Source organism: Ambystoma mexicanum, chromosome 2p (genome assembly GCF_040938575.1).
Source record: "Ambystoma mexicanum isolate Mex_15411 chromosome 2p, UKY_AmexF1_1, whole genome shotgun sequence".
Classification (NCBI taxonomy): domain Eukaryota; kingdom Metazoa; phylum Chordata; class Amphibia; order Caudata; family Ambystomatidae; genus Ambystoma; species Ambystoma mexicanum.
Genome location: NC_090923.1, coordinates 571174761 through 571194296, shown reverse-complemented (window position 1 = coordinate 571194296; position 19536 = coordinate 571174761). Strand labels below are relative to the sequence as shown.

Sequence of the window (19536 nt, the reverse complement as noted above, 5' to 3'; positions counted from 1 at the left end):
ATGTAGGCCAAAGCCCATTGTCGGGACAGACGTCTGTTTCAGGAGCCGGAATCAGCCGTCGAGATGCTCTACGGATAACTGCAGTACATTGATGGGGAAACAGTTTTTTTTAAAAGAGAGAGCTAACAACATGAGATTAAGACAAAACAAATTGAGAATTTTACAGCTACAGTTAGGTGGATTGTAATGGGTGTGGCCAAAGGCTTTGGCTACTGGTTTATTTTAAAGGAACTGAATGCCATGGCTAGTGAGCCTCACTAAATAAATGTATAGTTAGCTGTGACCACCTAATGGTTCTGATAGAAAGATATTGGGGGAACATGTACAGTGGAACAGCACCTTGTGAGCAAAGGCCATGGGAGGATAGCTCAGGCGCAACGTGCTCACCTTGAAAGCAAGACGACGCAGAGCAACACAGCTTCGATCCCCGGGTCCACGCTTAGAAACCTCTGGGTATTGAGTGCGTTATAAATAACCAATTATAATTACATGGCCCATGAGCAGGAAAGACAGAAAGTGTTTTAAAGATACAATGGGCATGGCCCAATGCCGTGCTCAATGGCCAGGCCCAAAGGCCCAGGACGGTGGGCCCGAAAGACATGTATAGGGGCCATGGCCAACTCCAGTGGCAACCTAGTGGGTCCAAAAGAAAGATATTGGGGGGAACATGTACAGTGGACACAGCTGAAGGTCATGGGTAGTGGCCCGTAATAAAACTATGGTATAACAAAACCTTTGAAATTCACTGAACAAACTTTAAAGGGTAGTTAAATTGAGTAAATTTAACATAACTAAACCCTTGAAATTCTGTGGATGTAGGAAGTCATGATCAGCTTAACTTGGCGAGTTCCCGTTGATGTCCCCCATAATGCCATTGTGTATGTTATTGTGACTCCCTTCTCGTATAATTTGTATGTGCTCATGGGCCTTGCAACAGGAACGCACCGAGTTAAGCTAGTGAGTGGACAGAAGGAGGGGTGAGAGTTAAGAAGGTGAAGTAGGAGATGGCAGCTTCAGTGGTAGGAGAAGAAAAATGAGGTAACTTCAAGGGGAAAGAGTTAGCAGAATGAGGTGGCACAGAAGAAGGCAAGTCAGGAGAAGGTAGTGAGAAACTAAGGTGTGCCACAGGTGATACATCAGATAGAGGACTGGTCCATGAGAGAGGCGGGATAATATCAGGACCCAGATGTGGAAAGCAGGCAGGAGGTTGAAAAAAGGGATGCCAAGACGTGGTTAAAACGCCCGAGTCCGGCAGTGACAATGAAGAGGTAATGTCTGGAGAAGAAAGTAGCAGGCAGGAGGCAGAAGGATGTGTATCACAGCTTACAGCTGGTAGTGAAGGCAGTAGCGAAGGTGGTATAAAGTAGGAGATGGACAAATGGCTGGAGCACAGTATAAATACTATCTTAAATGTGCAGGTAGTTGCTGGTCAACTCTTCATTTCCCCACACTGTCACCTGCATTTGCATTTCAGTTGAGTGCAACTGTTTGCATTTCATACGACGACTGGGTAAGAAAACCAGAATGAAAAGATAGCATACTAGCAAAATAAAAATAAGCATGCCTTCTAACGTACTTTAAGGATTTAACAAGTTAAAAAATAATTGCTCCATTACACTGAACAATGTTTTTTGGAGTATACTAGATACACAGTAGGTAGGTGTGATGTACACATGCACTACAACAGTGTAGGCTTTCCTCTCTTCAATATGTATAATGTGACTTGTAGTTTTGGGGCAGTTCAATTGTATATAGTACATAACATTTGTACCAACAATGCTCTCAACACTTTTTAAAGATTATATACTTAACTTCTGCTGACATTTAAACCAACATATATTATGGTCTTCATTACAGTGAATGTCGTTTTTCCTGATTAAAAACACCATGTACACAGTAGCTACTTAAAATTGACTGGCACTCAGGCAGTGCTTTGGTAGTCTAGGGGGAACTGGCTGTGGCCTAATTTGAACATGTATCCAGAACCAGGTTCAATCCCTCCTAGGCCACCAATACTCGTAGGGGAACTGCCCAACTCAGCCCTTATGAGTACACCATCTGTCAAATTCAGCCATCCAACGTGCAGATCTCATTTGAACACCAATACCATTTTCCTTTGATGTTGTACAACTCTGCCTTTCCAACCATTAATGATAATTTTTGGTGTATATGGCATGTCATTTGTAAGGGCTCCTGTAAAGTAACCTTCACCAATATCTTGATTGTATTTCCCTCTTCAACCCCACCACCAGCTTTCCAGTTCCCCCAACAGTAGTCATCCCACAATTACGTGTTTCACCCAAAACAGGCTTCGTGTTTGTTTGTGGGTTTGTATGTGGCGTTCTGAGGACATAACTCCTCATGAACAGTGAGGTCTGGCGTCATGAATTTTGCATGGAATATTCTTTATTTAATTGCTGAATTAATGCAGCTATTTCCACCTCGATCGGTCATCCTGTTCCTGAGATCATTCTTTTTTTAGTTTTTTGGCATTTTGTTTTGTGATGTTCCGCCGCCATCTACAGGTAATTTATAGAAAGTGCTCAACTGGTCTTGCATTTTTTTGTTGTTTCTTATTTTTTTTTAGAAGAGAGTGAGTGTGTCTTTCTTTTAATTGCTTTGTTTTGCAATAAACGTAAATTGACCACCACTGCTAACAACACTGCAAATAATCAGAGTAAGGATACAAATATGATATTCATGTGAGCATTTAAATTGGAGATAAACACAAATTTGGTGTTTAAGTCATTAGTGAAATTAACATGTATTGCGTTTTTACTTTGTGGCAAACAACAATATTTCTTCATCTTTTCATTGGGATATGAAAAAAAATCTGAGAATGGACATCCCGGGTGAAGCAGGGTACTTAAGCTAGTAAAATTATATTTTGCAAAGTTGTTCCTAATATTACTACTTTGTTTTAACTATAGGCCATTTTAGATCCGCACACGCTGGACACCATAACATCCATGATTGCTTTTATGAAAGACCTTTTATTAATTTCTAATAATGTCTGCTAACCTATGCATGGAACAGATAGGGTTGCCAGATTTCCTAACAATTGGACCAAAACACAGCCTACAGGCTTCTTAGATGATTGACTGTATTTTGATTAAGATGGAAGATGTTATTATACAGGACTTGATCAAAGAGCCGATGAACACCGATCATTTTAGAATATTATTTTCTTTAATCTACTAATAAATATACATTTTTAGAATAACCCTGTGGCTTTGCAAGCCAAAGGGTCTGAGGCTGTAAAAGCTGGAGATGTAGCTTACATCAGTCACAGTGTCAAAGTTCAGCTGCCCCTCCCTATATAACGAGTACTTTTTTGTTTCCTTCTTTTCCTTTTGTTCTTAAGATGTCTGGGAACCGGAACTTAAGGAGGCACCGTTCTCAGCCCAAACCCTGGCACTAAACCAAGGGGAAACCACATCTCCCATGAGAAAACGCAGCCAGACCATGGGCAGGCCGCACAGCACGCACTTAGAGTACTGCAACTGCGTAGAAGACATAAGAATCCAGCAGAAACAGAGCACACTTGTAATAAAGTAACACTTGGAGGCAGTAGCTATGTTCTTAAGAAGTTCCTTTATTAAGTAACAGGATACATCCGATCAGGAACAACAAAGGTACATACAAGGTTTAGAGGGTACAGGACACTAGCTCCCATCTCCCAGGCTTATATCTTCAACTGCTGGGTGTGGAACCCCTTTTACATCCAAACAATCTAATCTCTCACTCAACATTCTCTTGGTGTCATCACTGAGCTAGACATACAGGTAAGGCAAGACATAACAACACTGCTTGACAACTGTAACATTTGACTACCGTTTTCTTGTTTCTGTTATAGAACCTATTCTGACCCTGCATTTCATCTGCATTAATGCTAATCTACCAGCTATTGGATCTCCCTGGGCTCTGGTGTCCTGGCTGATTCTTTCTGGATTCCTGACCTCTGGGTTGCACTTTGGTATTGAACTTCTTCTCCCATGGATTACTACACCCTGGAATACCTGCCTCCTTGCTACTGATTGCATTCCTCTGTTGGACCATACACATGTTGTCAGTCTGCATTGCATTTGTGCTGCTTTTACTTTGGCATCCTAGTACCGTATGGGTGGTGTTCTAGTCCTTCCTGGATTATACCCCACTTGGACCACAGCAAGGTGTTGGGAATGGGTAAAGCATTTGACATATGAGCACTCATATTTTGTATTAGCCCAATAATTATCAACAGTAAAGAGTTCCTTGTATTCTGCCATAAATCACTCTTGTCAAGTCACTCTCAAAACCACCTATCTCATGGACCAGTCAAGACAAGGCCTTTGTCACAGCAACCATTTGATGCTGTGCATGTTCAATAATGGCCTTATATAGTAAACAGTAACACACATTTCAATAAAACTGTGTGTTTTGAAATTTTGGCTCACAACAATTCACTTAATAAAAAACACTGATAGGGAGGCATGAATCCCGATCCTTTTGCTGCTCTCCTGGTCAAGAATGTTTGAGCAAATTTATTCTTAAGTACAGCACATCACTACGCGTCCAATATCCTGGGGCCAGACTTGAGCAGTGACAATGGAGAACAGTAGATAATGTGTCGTGTTGAGTATGGCTAAATGCTTGCCCACGGGCAGTGTGGTTTGTGTCTGGTGCCATGCCATGAAGAGCATATAGACAGGTGCACTTAGTTTGCTTTTAGGACTATCGAGAATGGGAAAAGTAGGAAATAAATGTGGTGGTAGAATCTTGCAGAGGTGTAGGGAATCATATTGCAGCAAAGGGCATAGCTGAAGGGACATATGTCAATGGCAAGTATTGTAGCTTGGTGAATCACTTCGTCCATATTCATCGCTTAATAATAAGCCTGTCATTGTGTCATCAAAGATCAGTTAAGCATTGCAATCCACATCATCTATTTCTTAAAGCCCAGCAAATGATAGGTTTCTCATGTCATTACCAAATCTGAATCCTCTGGTGTTATTCATCATACTGGCTGAGTGGTCTATGGTGAATACCACTATATCAGGCATGTGAAATGACTGTGCTCTAGTTATAGAGGTCTGGTGCTTTCGTCTTCTGAAGGTGCAGGAACCTGAGTCTGAAGAAGAAGACAGGAATTTCAGGTGTATACAGATTAAAACAAATAAAGTAAAAGGATCTGGGTATGGTGACTGGCTTGGGAGATGTGGACTAAACATCACTCATTTTCACTTTCATCTCATGTATGAAACACTCTGCAGGTACAAGAGAACACACTAAAGTACCATAAGTACCATTACATTATACTACAACATTGGCACAGAGGCTTACATGCCGAGTCAATTCCTGAGGTTTTTTATATTGCTTCAAACTGAGAAACTGTTACATGCCTCCCAGCCCTCAGATACCAGGCATGTAACATAGCATTAGTATCTCCAGAAGGCATCCTTGGACACATACACTGAGAACATATTCACTCTATGAACCGGGGATCCAGTCACCCTAGGTGGACATAGGTGTATTGATTACTCTGACACCATGCCACATGACCCTTGACACAAGTGGATGTGTGACACCAACACTAAGAAATATTTTTTGGGTCACTCGACAAAAGCACAAATTGAAGTGTAATACCACTATAACGTGCCAAATAGTTCCATTAATTATTTTTTTCATATTTCCCTCATCTGGCTGATTTAGTTTACTTACATTTTTTAAAAAAAACATATGATGGCCAAATAAGGTTTAAGTTAGTTAACTGTCACTATTGTTCTCCAGCATGGGTCTGGCATGGATTCACATGCTCAAGATTATTCCGTCCGGCTGGGAATCCTCGATAAAAGAAAAAACAGTTTCACTTTTACTTTAAGACTGTATTTCTACTCTAAACCAATCAATGTACTCTAGGTCATACTGCCCCCATCCAATGACAGTCTCTTCGAAGCACAACCCCTGGTGGCCATCTTCAGATTTGGTAAGCAGGTAAAGTGACAGTATGAACCAAGAAGAGCCACAGAGGGGACGGAGGGAGGGTTTGCATGCAAATACATGCCAGACTCATGCTGGAGAACAATAGCTACAGTTAAGTAACTTAAACCTTCTCCAGCATGTGGTCTGGCTTGATTCACATGCTCATGAATAACGATTGTACAGCAGTCTAGATACATACCCACGGGAGGTGGCAAGGCTCAACAGAAGCAATAACAATCACCTCCGGAACAGACTCACCTCAAACAAACAGGTTGCGTAGCACTGCTTGGCAGACTCAGGACTCTTCCCTGGAATCCCTATCAAAGCAGTAGGACCTCGTGAATGTGTGCTTGGTCCTCCACATAGCAGCCCTGCAGATGTCGAACAGAGGTACACCAGAGAGAAACGGTGTCGTTGCTGCAATGGCTCTGGTGGAATGGGCTCTCGGCCGGCCTGACAGCAGCCTGCTCTCCAGTCAATGACAGTGCATGATGCAGCCGAAGAGCCATCTGGAGATGCAAGCCTTCGACAAGGCCTTGCCTTGATTTACAGGTCCAAAGTTGATGAACAAAAGAAAAGTCTTCTGAAAATTCTTAGTACATGCCACGTAGAACTTCAGGGCACGAACATGTCCAGCGAATGCAAAGCCCTTTCCGCTGGCGACAACGGATTTGGGAAGAAGACGGATAACACCAAAGGCTCGTTGAGGTGGAATTCCGAAGGCACCTTTGGCATGAAGGTGGGGTGTGTACGCAGTACCACCCTCGAAGCGTGAAAAGACAAGTAAGGCTGCTTGCAAGACAAGGCCTAAATCTCCCCAACTCTCCTGGCAGAGATGATAGCCATCAGGAAAGCTGTCTTCTACGAGAGAAACGTGAGCGGAACCTGATGCAAAGGTTCGAAAGGCACTCCCCATGAGCCTAGTTAGCACCATATTGAGCTCCCATGTCGGTGGAAGAGCCTTCACCAGATGGAAAGTCCTGAAGAGCCCCTTGACAAACTCCTTGACGAGTCTGTGAGATCACAGCAAAGGTCTGCCTGGAGACCTGGTGTACCTGGATATGGCGACGAGATTCACCTTGATAGCGGCATGAGCCAGTCCCGCTTTGTCCAAGGAATGCAAGTATGTCAGAAGTTGTGGGGCTGTGACCCGCAGCGGGATAATCTCCTGAGTCCTGCACCACACAGAGAAGCATTTCCATTCATGCCCGCAGTACTTCAACGCTGACGAGGCCCTGGCCAGGATGTGCTTAGAATCATCGGGTAGAGCATAACACCCAAACTCTAGGGCTGCAGGAGCGATGCCCTCAGGTTCAGAGACTCTGGCTCGTGATGCAGATTCACCCCTCCTCCCCTCTGACAAGGTCTGGGGACAGTGGTAGCCTGATGGATGAGGCCACTGACAGATGCAGCAGGTCCGAATACCAGATTTGTTTCAGCCACGCTGGGGAGACAAGTATCATCTTGCAGTGGCACTGTGAGTGTGTTGATCACACATAGTAGGATAGGAAACAGAGGAAAAGTGTAAAGGAACCGTCCCTCCCACGAGAACAAGAACATGTCCCCCCCATGCTCTTCGGTTGAGGGAACCTGCTGGCGAACCCCTGGCACTTCGTGTTTGCCACTGTTGCGAAGAAATACATCTGGGGCCATCCCCATTTGTCGAACAGAAGATCCACCTGGTCCTGGCGAAGCTCCCACTTGTGGCACGAACGCAGTTCCCTGCTGAGCGAGTCCGCAATGGTGTTCTTTACTCCCGACAGGTGAAATTGAACGAGGAACATGACTTGATGAACAGCCCACCGCCACAAATCCTAGGCCTCTTTGGAGAGTGCTGGTGAGCGCGTCCTCCCCTGTTTCCAGATGTAGAATATGGTGGTTGCGTTGATTGTGAAGATCCTCACCACCTTGTCCTTCAATGACGGCAGAAAAGACTTGAGGGCCCAGAATACGGCCCAAAGTTCCAGGATGTTGATGTGTAGGTCCTTTTCCTCTAGTTGCCAGAGGCCTCTGGCGTGCAACAGTTCGGTGTGGGCTCCCCATCCCTCTAGACAGACATCCGTGGTGACCGTCTACTAGCAAGGAGGAACCTGAAATGGAGCTCTCTGGATGAGATGCTGCCAAACACCCCACCACCATATCGCCCGACGGAACTCTTCGCTGAGGGAGCTCTTGTACGTAAAGTGCATCCACCTCGCATCCAGGAACTCCTGTAGAGGTCTCATGTGCAGTCTGCAGAGGTGAACGAGGTTGATGCAGGAGGACAACATGGCCAGAAGCCGTCTGGGCCAATGCTGCACCTTGCCTTGTATGGTTTTCACCCTCTCCTCCGAGGAAGACGCCAAACACGTCACTGTGTTGAGTCTTGAACCTAGGAATAGAGTGTCCTGAGATTGCTTCAAGCAAGACTTTGGATAGTTTATGGAGAACCCCCAGCTCTGTTAGCAGACGTACAGTTTTTGCAGCATGCTCGCTTGCCAGAGATTGTGAGCGGAATGCACACGCCAGTCGTCCAGGTATGGGTATACGTGGATGCCTTGCAGACGAAGATATGCCGCCACCGGAGCCGGGCACTTTGTAAACACCCTTGGGGGCGACTTCAGGCCTTAAGGCAGAGCCTTGAACTGGTAGTTCTGACCTTGAACTACGAATCATAGGAACTTGTGGTGCTTCTTGTGAATGGGGATGTGAAAGTAGGTGTCCTCCAGGTCCAACAACGTCAGAAAATCTCCTTGTTCCAAGGGACCAAGCATGTGCTGCAACGTTACCATCCGAACCTTTGGGACTTTAAGTACTTGTTCAGATGACGTAGACCCAGAATCGGCCTCCAAACCCCTTTATTCTTTCGAACTACAAAGTATCTGGTATATACTCCTTAGGGCCAGAGCCGCTGGGGAACAGGCTCTATTGCCCCTTTCAGTAAAATGGACCGCACCTCCTTGAGAAGCTGGGGCCTGTGCAGTTCCTGTCGCTGAATCAGAGGGATACAAGGACACCTGCATTGGAGCTCCAAGATGTGCCCCTGTCCAAGAGCCTCCAGCACCCATCTGTCTGTGGTGGTCTTTTCCTACGTCCTGACGAACTTCACCAGCCGGCCTCCACTGGGATGCGTAGGTGGGAGCCCGGAGCCACGGCCGGTTCAGGTCTGCTTGGGGGTAGGGGCTCTAGCCTGCAGATGGCGCTGCCGCTGACCTCCGCTGCCTTGAGCGCACCCCCTGTACGCTTGAGTGGAGGAGCGTGAAGGCTGCCTGTATGGAGTACTATAACTCTTTGAAGATCTTCCTGGCTTTCCTCTGGAAGAGCGAACGGGCGACGATCGTCGCTGTTGCAAAGTTCTGCGGGAGCGTGCCTTCTCTGTGTCGGTATTTATCGCTTGCAAAGACTCGTCGACCACCCTTCCGAAGAGGTTCTCCCTGTCGAACGGCATATCAAGCACCTTAGTCTGAACGTCCTGGCGGAGGTTTGTAGCCTTTAACCAACTCAGATGGTGCAGAGACACCCCGTTCCCCATCGGGCGAAAACCTGTGTCCGTGAGGTCTACCGCCACCATGATGGTGTGATCTGAGGACACTTCTCCTAGCTGAAAGAGTTCTAGTGCCTCGACCTTCTTGTCTTTGGGAAGGAAGTCCAGGATAGGGCCCAGCTTGTACCGGAGTTCCCGGTCATAACGGGACAAAATGGCTATGGCCTTCTCTGCCTTGATGGTACCTGGGAGCCGAATGCAGCACCCTGAACTTTTTCTCCAATCTGTCCCGCTTGGTCGGGGCCATACTTCAATTTTTCATTAGTGCTACGCCTTCCTCCCAGATGTCGTCCAGGGAATTGACATGATGGACTTTCTCCTCGATTTGCGTCGTTGGTTCAGGAAACCCTCTTTCTTAGTCTCCTCGGGAACCAACTGAAACAGTTCATAGGCCCTTGACATGACCGAAGGAAAGGATCCAACTTCGTCCGGTGGGGAGGTCCTATGGGGCTCATCCTTGTGTGTAGTTTCTCCGTCAGCCCCAATGAAATTGTTGTCCTCAGTGGTGCCTGTAACAGTGGTAGCGGTCTCTGTGTGCGGATCCGCGGCTCCGGGAGGAGTCTTCTCACAGCGAGGTGGTGGTGGAGTCGGAGTCAGATGATGCAGAGGACCAGCGCCCCTTTTGGACTTCCTCTTCCACAGGGGGAGTTTAACCTCAGAGGCTCTGTTGCCTCCCGTAGAGGTGTAGGCCACAATGGAGGCTTCCTTTGCTGGATTTTGGTGACTTGTGTGTGTAGGGTAGATAGAATGTCCAGAGACACGTCCCTAGGTATAGCGGTGAACGGAGAAAGCAGAGTGGGATCTGGGCTGATGCTTCTCCTTTTCTGCAAAGGGAGCAGAGGTCCTCCTCACCCAGATCCTCCCTCTTTGTGATGTGAGCAGCACCCATTGTGCGGATCATTCTCTCCCTCGTCAGTACTCGAGTAGATCTGCTCTGGCCTAGCCGAAGTAGCCTGCTGGTCCACGTACCTGAGAGGTTCTACAGAAGGAACTGTTTCCTTCTCCCTATCAAGAGGTTGCAGGGTAGGAGTGGCTGCCTGGTGTTTCCCTGGCCCCGGCTCCTTTGCCGCTGTCTCCACAGCAGTATCTCGCTTTGGTGGCAAGTACACCCGTGGAGTGGCCGCTACTTCTTTTCTGGACTCGCTCTCTTTCAGAGCCGTAGTGGACGTTGTCGACTCAGTTGACTTGGCATGGTGCAAAGTCTCAGCTAGATTTGACAAGTCCTCCCCGAACATGTCCCTCGTCTGTTTATCCGCGGACACGCAGAGTTTGGATGGGGTTAGTGACATTCTCTTCGAAGATGCTCCTTTCGTTGGCAGGTTCACCGTGGACGTTCACGGCAATCGCCTTTTGTCCAAATCGGGACCCACATCAGCGGCAAACCCAGCAGAACTAGTGCCGCAGAGCTTGGCCTTCTCTTGGACCCCCACGAGTGGGACGTCCTCAAAGGATCTTGACTTCCTTCCGTAGGGAGAACGCTCCTCGGACCGGCCGGTTCTGGATGAGGCTTGACCCTGCCAAGCGGCTGAGTAAGTGGCCTTGCTTGACTTTTTTTTTTAAACTTTATTTTTGAATTTTACATACCCTTGAAATACAATCGCACCAACAAGGTGCACGATCAGAACTTGAGGGAAAGGAAACAGGGAGGTGTAAAAGGAGGAGGGTTGGGAGAAAAGGAAGGGAAGAGAGAAAGGAAAAAAAACTTCATAACATTACCCATTAACTGTTCCCCCCCTGAAGCCGCCTCTTCCCCTCCCGCCCCGGCATGAAATTAGAGCACAATTTACTTCTTCGTCAGTGTCCGAGATTTAAAGTTCAGAGGGATGTGGGGGATCTCAGTTCCATATTCTCCTTTCAGGTGCCAGACGAATCAGAGCCTACAGATTCATTACTGTTCACTAGATATGCGATATATGGTCCCCAGATGTCTGGGGGGCGTGCATGCAATGGTAGGGTTCTTATAAATTCGCTTTCCACATTCTGGCAGTATGTTATGTCTCTTTTCCAGTCATCAAGTTTGGGTAGTGGGCCTCTGCCCCAAGACATGGCGATCCTCCTCCGGGCCAGCACCAGAAGAAGGGCTGCTAATTTACGTGATGCAGCTGGAAGGTATTTAGTGAGACCCAGGAGTGGCCCCAGCGGAAGCGGGGTCACTTGTTCGCCTATGATGTCAGCAGTTATCTGTATGACTGAGTTCCAGAAACGTCGTATTCCGGGGCAGTCCCAGGCCAAGTGGAGAAAGTCCGCACGAGCGGCTGCGCATCTTTCGCATTGGGGCGATGTGTCCGGATGGTGCTTGTGCTTCTTGACTGGGGTATAGTATATTTGGTGTACAAAGGTAAAATGTATTAATTTGTAACGAGAATTCAGTGCGACCTTTTGGGTTTGATTTAGGATATAGGACCAATCTTCTGTGGATATCATCTCCTGAATGGCAGTTTCCCAATTTTGCTGGGTTTTAGTGTTGGGTTTCCCAATATCGTCCACCATGGATTTATATAACAGCGAGACCAGTCTCCCTTCCCCCTGCGCTTCAATTGTGTTATGTAGTAATTCCCAGGTGGGGGTTGTTTAGGAAATGAGGGAAATAAGCCTTGCTTGACTTGAACCACACCGCTAGTCTGCTTAGAGCAGTCTTTTTGGTTTTCTTCGAGAAACCAAGGCACACAGTGCATCCCGCTTCATCGTGGTCCGGGTGCAGGCAGTATAAGCATTTATGGTGCCGATCCTCCACAAAGACGTTTCTTCGTGCAGAGTTTGAAGAGGCTTAGACCTTCCTTCTTTCCTTCAGTCATGTTGAAAGGCGCAAAGTAAGCCCAAAGCGGGGCCTTCTCGAAAACTTCGATGATCCGACAGTGGATGAAGATCTTTGCCGGTAGTGGAACCCTGCTGTCGGTCTCTGTCCTTCGTCAAAGACGATAAAGCAAAAAACGGTCAAAATGTTTACTATTTTGGAAGAAATTTGCAAAAAACACGAAATTAGCTCAGAGAGCAACTTGAGGACTGAAAAGGAATCTGAAGATGGCCACCAGGGGTGGAGCTTAGAGAGAGGATTGTCATTGGATGGAGGCAGTATTACCCAGAGTACAGTGATTGGTTAAAACAGTTTTTTCTTTTACTGAGGATTCCCGGCCTGAGGACGGGGAATATTCATGAGCATGTGAATCCATGCCAGACCCCATGCTGGAGAGGTTATTGATAGCGACTCAAAGCCAACATTTAGTTGTCTTGTTATGAGTAAGTAAAAAATAAGTCTGATGTATTACTTGAAACTAGTTTACAGATTAAACTAGTCATGTTCAAATTTGAGCCAGACTTGGTACAGGAAATTGGTTTATGACACCAGGTTTCCAATCCATGCAAACAACATCCAGCTACGAAAAATACACAGTGAGCATGTTGTTGTTCAAAGCATACACTAAGATACCCGATTCATAAAGCATGCACGATTGATTCCACAGCATTTTTTGTACACGGTCTAAAATACATTGAAGTTGATTTATAGACACCCCTGTACTACTTTGCTGTTAGCGATCTAATGTTATGGTGTTCACTCTTCATTTCACAGATCCAGAAAACGTTTCTCCCATTGGAATTAATGTGAAAATCCCATTGGCTGTCATCGTATCCTATGGGCAGGATTATTTTTCAAGCGGCAGTCTCATGAACTTGAAATGCATTCCTCAAAGCTGCTACAAGATGTGTGATGTGAGAGTGAGTGCTGGATGGATGGATGGATGGATGGATGGATGGATGGATGGATGGATGTGTTGATGGATAGATGAATTACAGGATGGATGGATGGATTGATGAATGGTTTTGTGAAAGGTAATAGGATGATGTCTGGAAAGGTAGATGGTTTATAAGTGAGAGGTGAATGATAGTTGGGTACATGGATTGGTGACAAAGATTAAGAGGGTGCATGCTGGATGGATAGGAGTAATTGTAATTGGTTATTTATAACACGCTTCTTATTACCCAGAGGTTTCTAAGCGTGGACCAGGGATTGAACCTGTGTTGCTCTGCATCGTCTTGTTTCCAAGGTGAGTGTGTTGCCCCGAAGCTATCCTAACGAGACGGGGGAGCGTGTGTGCTGGACGGTTAGACTGGTTACAGAACTAGTGCTGGATGGATGTATGGGTTGAGAGAGAGTAAGAGTGAGGGATGGATGGATGGATGAGTAAGACTGAGTGAGAAACTGGCTGTGTGATGATGGATTGGGGAGAGCGTAAGCGTGGGTGAATGTTGGATCGATAGATGGATGAATGAGATTGTAAGAGGTTAAGTGAGAGTGAGCAAGCAGGTGGGTTGCAAATATGGACAGTTGAGTGTTGTATGGTTGTTGGGGTGTACTATTAAAAGAGAGTGAGGATGTGAGTGTAAGATGCATATATTGGTCAGAGAGAGTGAAAGGCTGAGTGATGTATTGGTGACAGAGTCAATGGATGCCTGTCGGATGGATGGATGGATGGATGGATGCATTTGTGGCTAGACGGGTGAACTGATGAGAGAGTTTGTATAAGGTGTAAAGCTTCAAGTTGAAAGCTACTAGCAACACATAAGAGTCACTTGTCCACATGTGTTAAAAAAACAGGCAGTGCATATCAATAGTATCTACATGCACGCAATCTTTTACCATCCAGAAGACATTTGTACCCATTAGAGGCAAGGGGAAATTTGAGAACTGGTGTTGTGTGTGTATATGTATTGATGGACTGGTGAGTGTTGGATGTATGAATGGATTGGTGAGTAAGAGGATGTGTTTTGCATGGCTTGGAGACAGAGTGAGTGTTGGGTGGAGTGACTGGTGACTGAGAATGAGGGTGAAGGATGGATGAAATGTGAGTAAGAGACCTACCAATATGGTGAGTGGTTGGTGAATGGATGGATGAATTGGTGAGTGAGAGTTAGTGGAAGGATGAGTGATAGAGGTTAAATGAGAGAGTGGTAGAGGAATAATTGGTGAGTGAGAGAGGGACACAGTGACTGGATTTATTTGTGAGAGTTAGAAGGTGTGGTGGATCAATGGATTGATGAGTAGAATGAATCTGAGGTTGAGTGTTGGATGGATACATTTGTGAGGGAGATGGCCAGTGTTGGATTCAAGAATGGGTGGATTAGTGAAAGAATATGAGGGTGAATGAGAGATGCATGGATGGATTGCTGAATGAGGTGGTGATGGAGGGATGAGTTGATGGGTGCGTGCAGAGTGCATGGATTGATGAGTGAGATGGTGAGTGACTGATGTACTGCTGAGTGAGTGAGAAGGTGAATACTTGTTTAAACAATTCTTGTTGTATGTACACTTGTTAGATGGCTAGTGGAGAACAACGCTCAATGACCAGTGTCTCTTCGGATGAACCACTATCGAATGCACTCGGTATTAGATTGTGTTCACTGCCAGCCCATTAAACAATTCTCTCAATCTGGTGAGCAAGGCATTGTGGGGATGCAAATCAGCCCAAACGCAAGCCTTCTAGCTCCAGAAAAATGTCTACGTATTACAGAGCGGTTCTATTTTATACATACAGCAATCAACTCAACCAAGACAGACATTCCTCAAGGTTGCAGACCTACCTTGTTAGGGATCATCAGTGCATTATTGTCCTGACAGCCTTGTGGTTGAAGCATTGGAGCATGCGTAGCAAACACCGGCAAAGAGTTGTCCTGGATTGACGAGGCCAGGGGCTTCCATAATGTGCAGAAGAGCCAGCTTCTCTCGCTCAAAGCACGGTATTCACATGCTCATGTGCCCAATGCAGAAACCAGCTGTGATACCGGTGACAGTTGGTGAAATGCTCTCTTACCTACAAGAAATGAAACACTGATCTCTGGCTCCCACCCTCATTTCTATGTACCTCTCTGAACTTACCCCAGCACTTTTCAAGGCTCAAACATTCTCAACTACACTACCCAGAGTAGCGGACTCAACATAGGCGTTTAAATAGCGAGAAAGCAGATATGCTGATTTCAATGGTGGCTCTGAGCCACCCGTAAAGGACGCCATGTTTCTCAGATCATGCACTGTAGTGCTGCTGTCTTTCCTGGCTGCGGATTCTGACTTCCCAATCAACTGAACATCGATATCTTATCTGTCCGCGAGCTGCCTCAACATACAAATAGCATTTTCTTTTTTTTTTACATGAGCTTGGTGGACAAGCATGATAAAAAAATGATGGGCGTTTTCTCCTTTTCCTTTTAGGTGCAACAGTAATATAGGTTAACTTTTAAAAAAAGATATGCCCCTTACTCCCATGTCCCCTTATTTACCTCTGTGTGCATTGTCCAGGGACGCAGCCTCTCCTACAATATCTCCCCAGCTCGTAGGACTGCCTCCTAACAAATGGGAACCCTCCACCCTAGGATTCAATGGGAGCTTTAAATTTACCATTGAATCCAATGGCAGGGAGGTTTTCAGCATCCATGGAAAGAGTGCACATCATGACATTAGGCTCAACAGCATAACAACATGCAGGTAACTAAAAGCATATCAATGAAGTGATAAAAGATGCACCAGGCTACATGCTGCCAGACTGGCACGAAACACCCTCCTAGCTTCATAGGGTGAGAGCGTCACAGGGCTCTCCTAAACTCTTCTGACTCCAAATACATTGCTAGAAATGAACTACAGATGCCCCTTCATACTGAGCCAGTAGCACATAGGTCATGCTGCCACTATGCTAAGCAATTTGCCCCAAGAGTTATGCAGCAAAGATTGTGCAACCCCCAGCGATATCATGCTGGGACGCTGGCACAAAGTGCTCTCTGTCACCACAAAACAACAATGGCAAAACCCTTAAAGAGGTCATGGTGGCATATTAGCCCATTCTGCACACAGATAGCATGCTCGGATCCTGACCCAAGGCATGCACAGACATAACGTTGGGGCACGGGTATGGCTACTCTCTAACACGATCAGCACGGATTCATGTATGAGATCGAATCTGCCAGGCACCAAGCCCAATTCAATAGCTGAGCATACAATGTTGAGAGGTTTTATAACATCGATCTATGTTACATACTTGCCACAGAAATCCTCGTGAACAGCAGCAACGTGGAGCTGCAGACGAGGACATGCTGTCAACCACTTTACAATCATTTCTGGATGTCTGGGATCTACCTCGAGAAAAACACTTCTAAGAGAGAAAAAAAAAACTCAATTAACATCGTCTGCTGCCCAGTAGCCAAGCAAAACATAGCATTCTCAGAACGCAATCTGACAGGGAAAACGCCATTGCACACTCCATTTCAAATGCACCTTTAATCGTCCAGAAAGATGGCCGTGTTGAGTGAGGTGAAATCTGTTCAGGTGGCAGTTGCCATAAATGGGGGACGGTGATAAAGAAATTAATGAAAATTTCGGGTCACCGTTTACTGTGTTGCACCTCAAGATCTTGCACTGGGAACTATGCAGCCCTCTACTTCATGCCACTGATGCCATGGCAGAACACTACCAGTTTTGGTTTTTCCGCATTCAGCTAAACGTAGGGTCACAACTGGTTGATAGTTCCTATTGGTACTGGAAGATGGGCATATCTGAGGTTCGAGTGACTTTAGCAAGGAAGGACCCATTGGGCGTCTCAGTTGAGAGCCTCAGTACCTGCAGTCGGACTGTGACAAGAGGTAACTTTTAGCGAGCCCAAACCTCTTCGTGATGGTGTGAGAGAAAGAGGAATAAAGGTAAGGAGAACGGATTTGAAGGATTTACGTTGAATCCTGTTAAAATGGTGCAATCAACATGCACTAATGGAACTTAGTGGTGAATAGTACAACGCCCTGATACACAAAATTAACTGAGGCTAAAAGAGATTAACAGGAGCTACATCTTCAGCTTAGATTTACCCTCCTCCATCCTTACATTTCGAAGTGAATTGAAAACAAAGCTTTTACAAATTCCACCATCCAACAAATGAACTATGCTCTCGTCTGTATCTCTCTTCCCCTTACTCCTCTCATCCCCAACTCAGCCTTTTTTTGGGTCACTGTCTAATAGGTCATTTATAACTATGTCACGTTTCAACAATGGAATTTCCTACACTTGTAGTACTGCTGCTTGTTTGTAAAGCTCTCTCCTGCCCCGTGGCCTAGATCTGTGCTATCCCAATAAACAAAATAAAAATATATTTATCACACAAAAAAAAAGAAAACAAATTCAGGAAGTGAAAATAAAAAGATGCGAATCACACTTTACTGAAAAACTGCACCGTATACCATAAAGCACGCGTGGCTAGTAAGTGGGGAGAAGTATGCAGAGCATTGCCTTAGTTATGTTGTGGTGGGCAGCTTTAATTCAGATTGAGCAGTCATGTAACTCAAACCTAACAAGCCACACACAAGTTATTCTTGAGCTGTCAAGCCGGTACACTGAAATCTGGATACAATTTGGTATTATCATACACTTGAATTTATTCTGAATCTATAAAGATTTATTTTATTTTCTCTAGCTTTATTTATAATTTGTTTAAATCATCCTGCACAAAGTGGTGAGAATTGAGCATGGGGACCAATTTGCAGACAGACACTATAGGACGCAATAAAACAGCCAAAGCATTATCTGGTCCTGGCAATGGAAATTAACTTAGAGTTTAATTAATCTCGGTCTGCCACCTTTTACAATCAATTTGGTTTGTTTAGACGTGTACTGGAATATTTAGGAGAATATATTTCCCCCATAGCACTAGCAACAACAATTATATGAGTTAAGGGCTCGTTATGCTTCAATTCAATTTTGAGATGGGTTCCCACAGCCTGTATTTCCTCAGGAATTCCACACACAGAGTACCACCTACTTATACAGCGGGTATTGACAAGTCTTCAACTCACACCACGCACTGTAAATTCCCAGTGGTGCCGCTTCTTTGACAAACCCCAGTCTACTCGACTGGTTATGTTCTGGATTTTCTTTTAAGAAGGAACAAGTTACTTACCTGTAACTGTTGTTCTCCAGCATGGGTCTGGCATGGATTCACATGCTCATGAATATTCCCCGTCGTAAGGCTGGGAATCCTCGGTAAAAGAAAAAATCAGTTTCAGTTTCGTTTCTGAACTGTCTTTCTCCTAATAACCAATCACTGGTCTCTGGGTCATACTGCCCTCTACCTAAGCCCCTCCTCAGGCAGCCATCTTCAGATTTGGTAGCACGTAAAGTGGCAGTAGGACCAAGAGAAGAGTCGCAGAGGGGTAGGTGGGACGGTTTGCACGTGAATCCATGCCAGACATATGCTGGCGAACAACAGTTACAGGTAAGTAACTTGTTCCTTCTACAGCATGGGGTCTGGAATGGATTCACATGCTCATGAATACAAGAATACATAGCAGTACACACATGCACAACCACAGGAGGTGGCAAGGCTCAACATTAAGCATTTCAACAACTCAACATGAAGCATCTCTTACCTCCTCACCATGCTCACCTTCTAGCGAACAGGTTGCATAGCACTGCTTGGCCGACTCTGGACGCCTCCCTGCAATCCCGGTCGACGCAGTAGAATCTCGTGAAGGTGTGCGTTGACCTCCAAGTAGCATCCCTGCAGATGTCCAGCAGGGCCACACCAGACAGGAACGCCGTAGTTGCAGTGATCCCTCCGATCGAATGGGCTCTCGGACGGCCAGGCAACGGTCGGTTTGCCAACCTGTGACAATGGGTGATGCACTCGTAGAGCCACCTGGAAATGGAAGCCTTGGAGAGGGCCTTCCCTTGGTTCACAGGGCCAAAGTTCACAAACAGTTGTGATGTCTTCCGAAAGTCCTTCGTTCGGTCCACGTAGAACTTCAGCACTTTAGCCATATCCATCGAGTGCAAAGTTCTCTCAGCCTGCAACAAAGGCGATGGGAAGAAAACAGTTAACACCAAGGGCTTGTTGAGATGGAAGGCCAACGGCACCTTGGGCATGAAGGAGGGGTGCGTCCTCAGCGGAGGCTTACAGGAGAGGGCCTGGATCCCACCCACTCGTCGTGCGGAGGTGATGGCCACCAGGAACACCATCTTCCACGACACGAATTTCAGAGGTGCCGAATACAGAGGCTCGAACGGGGGACCCATGAGCCTAGTC

The 19536-nt window shown here is 46.0% G+C and overlaps 1 protein-coding gene across 2 annotated transcripts in view; it reads right to left on the bottom strand.

Annotated features, from left to right (window-relative positions):
- Positions 1 to 3575: 3575 nt before the first annotated feature.
- The window catches only part of HEMK1 (HemK methyltransferase family member 1), a 546172-nt gene continuing 530211 nt past the window's right edge, over positions 3576 to 19536 (bottom strand). For both annotated transcript variants that reach the window (XM_069644061.1, XM_069644062.1), the window contains 2 exons: positions 16507 to 16620; positions 3576 to 5110 (listed from right to left, as the gene is read on the bottom strand). In XM_069644061.1, coding sequence (XP_069500162.1) covers positions 5059 to 5110; positions 16507 to 16620 — 166 coding nt within the window. In that variant the 3' untranslated portion in view covers positions 3576 to 5058. The remainder of the gene's footprint in view (positions 5111 to 16506; positions 16621 to 19536) is intronic.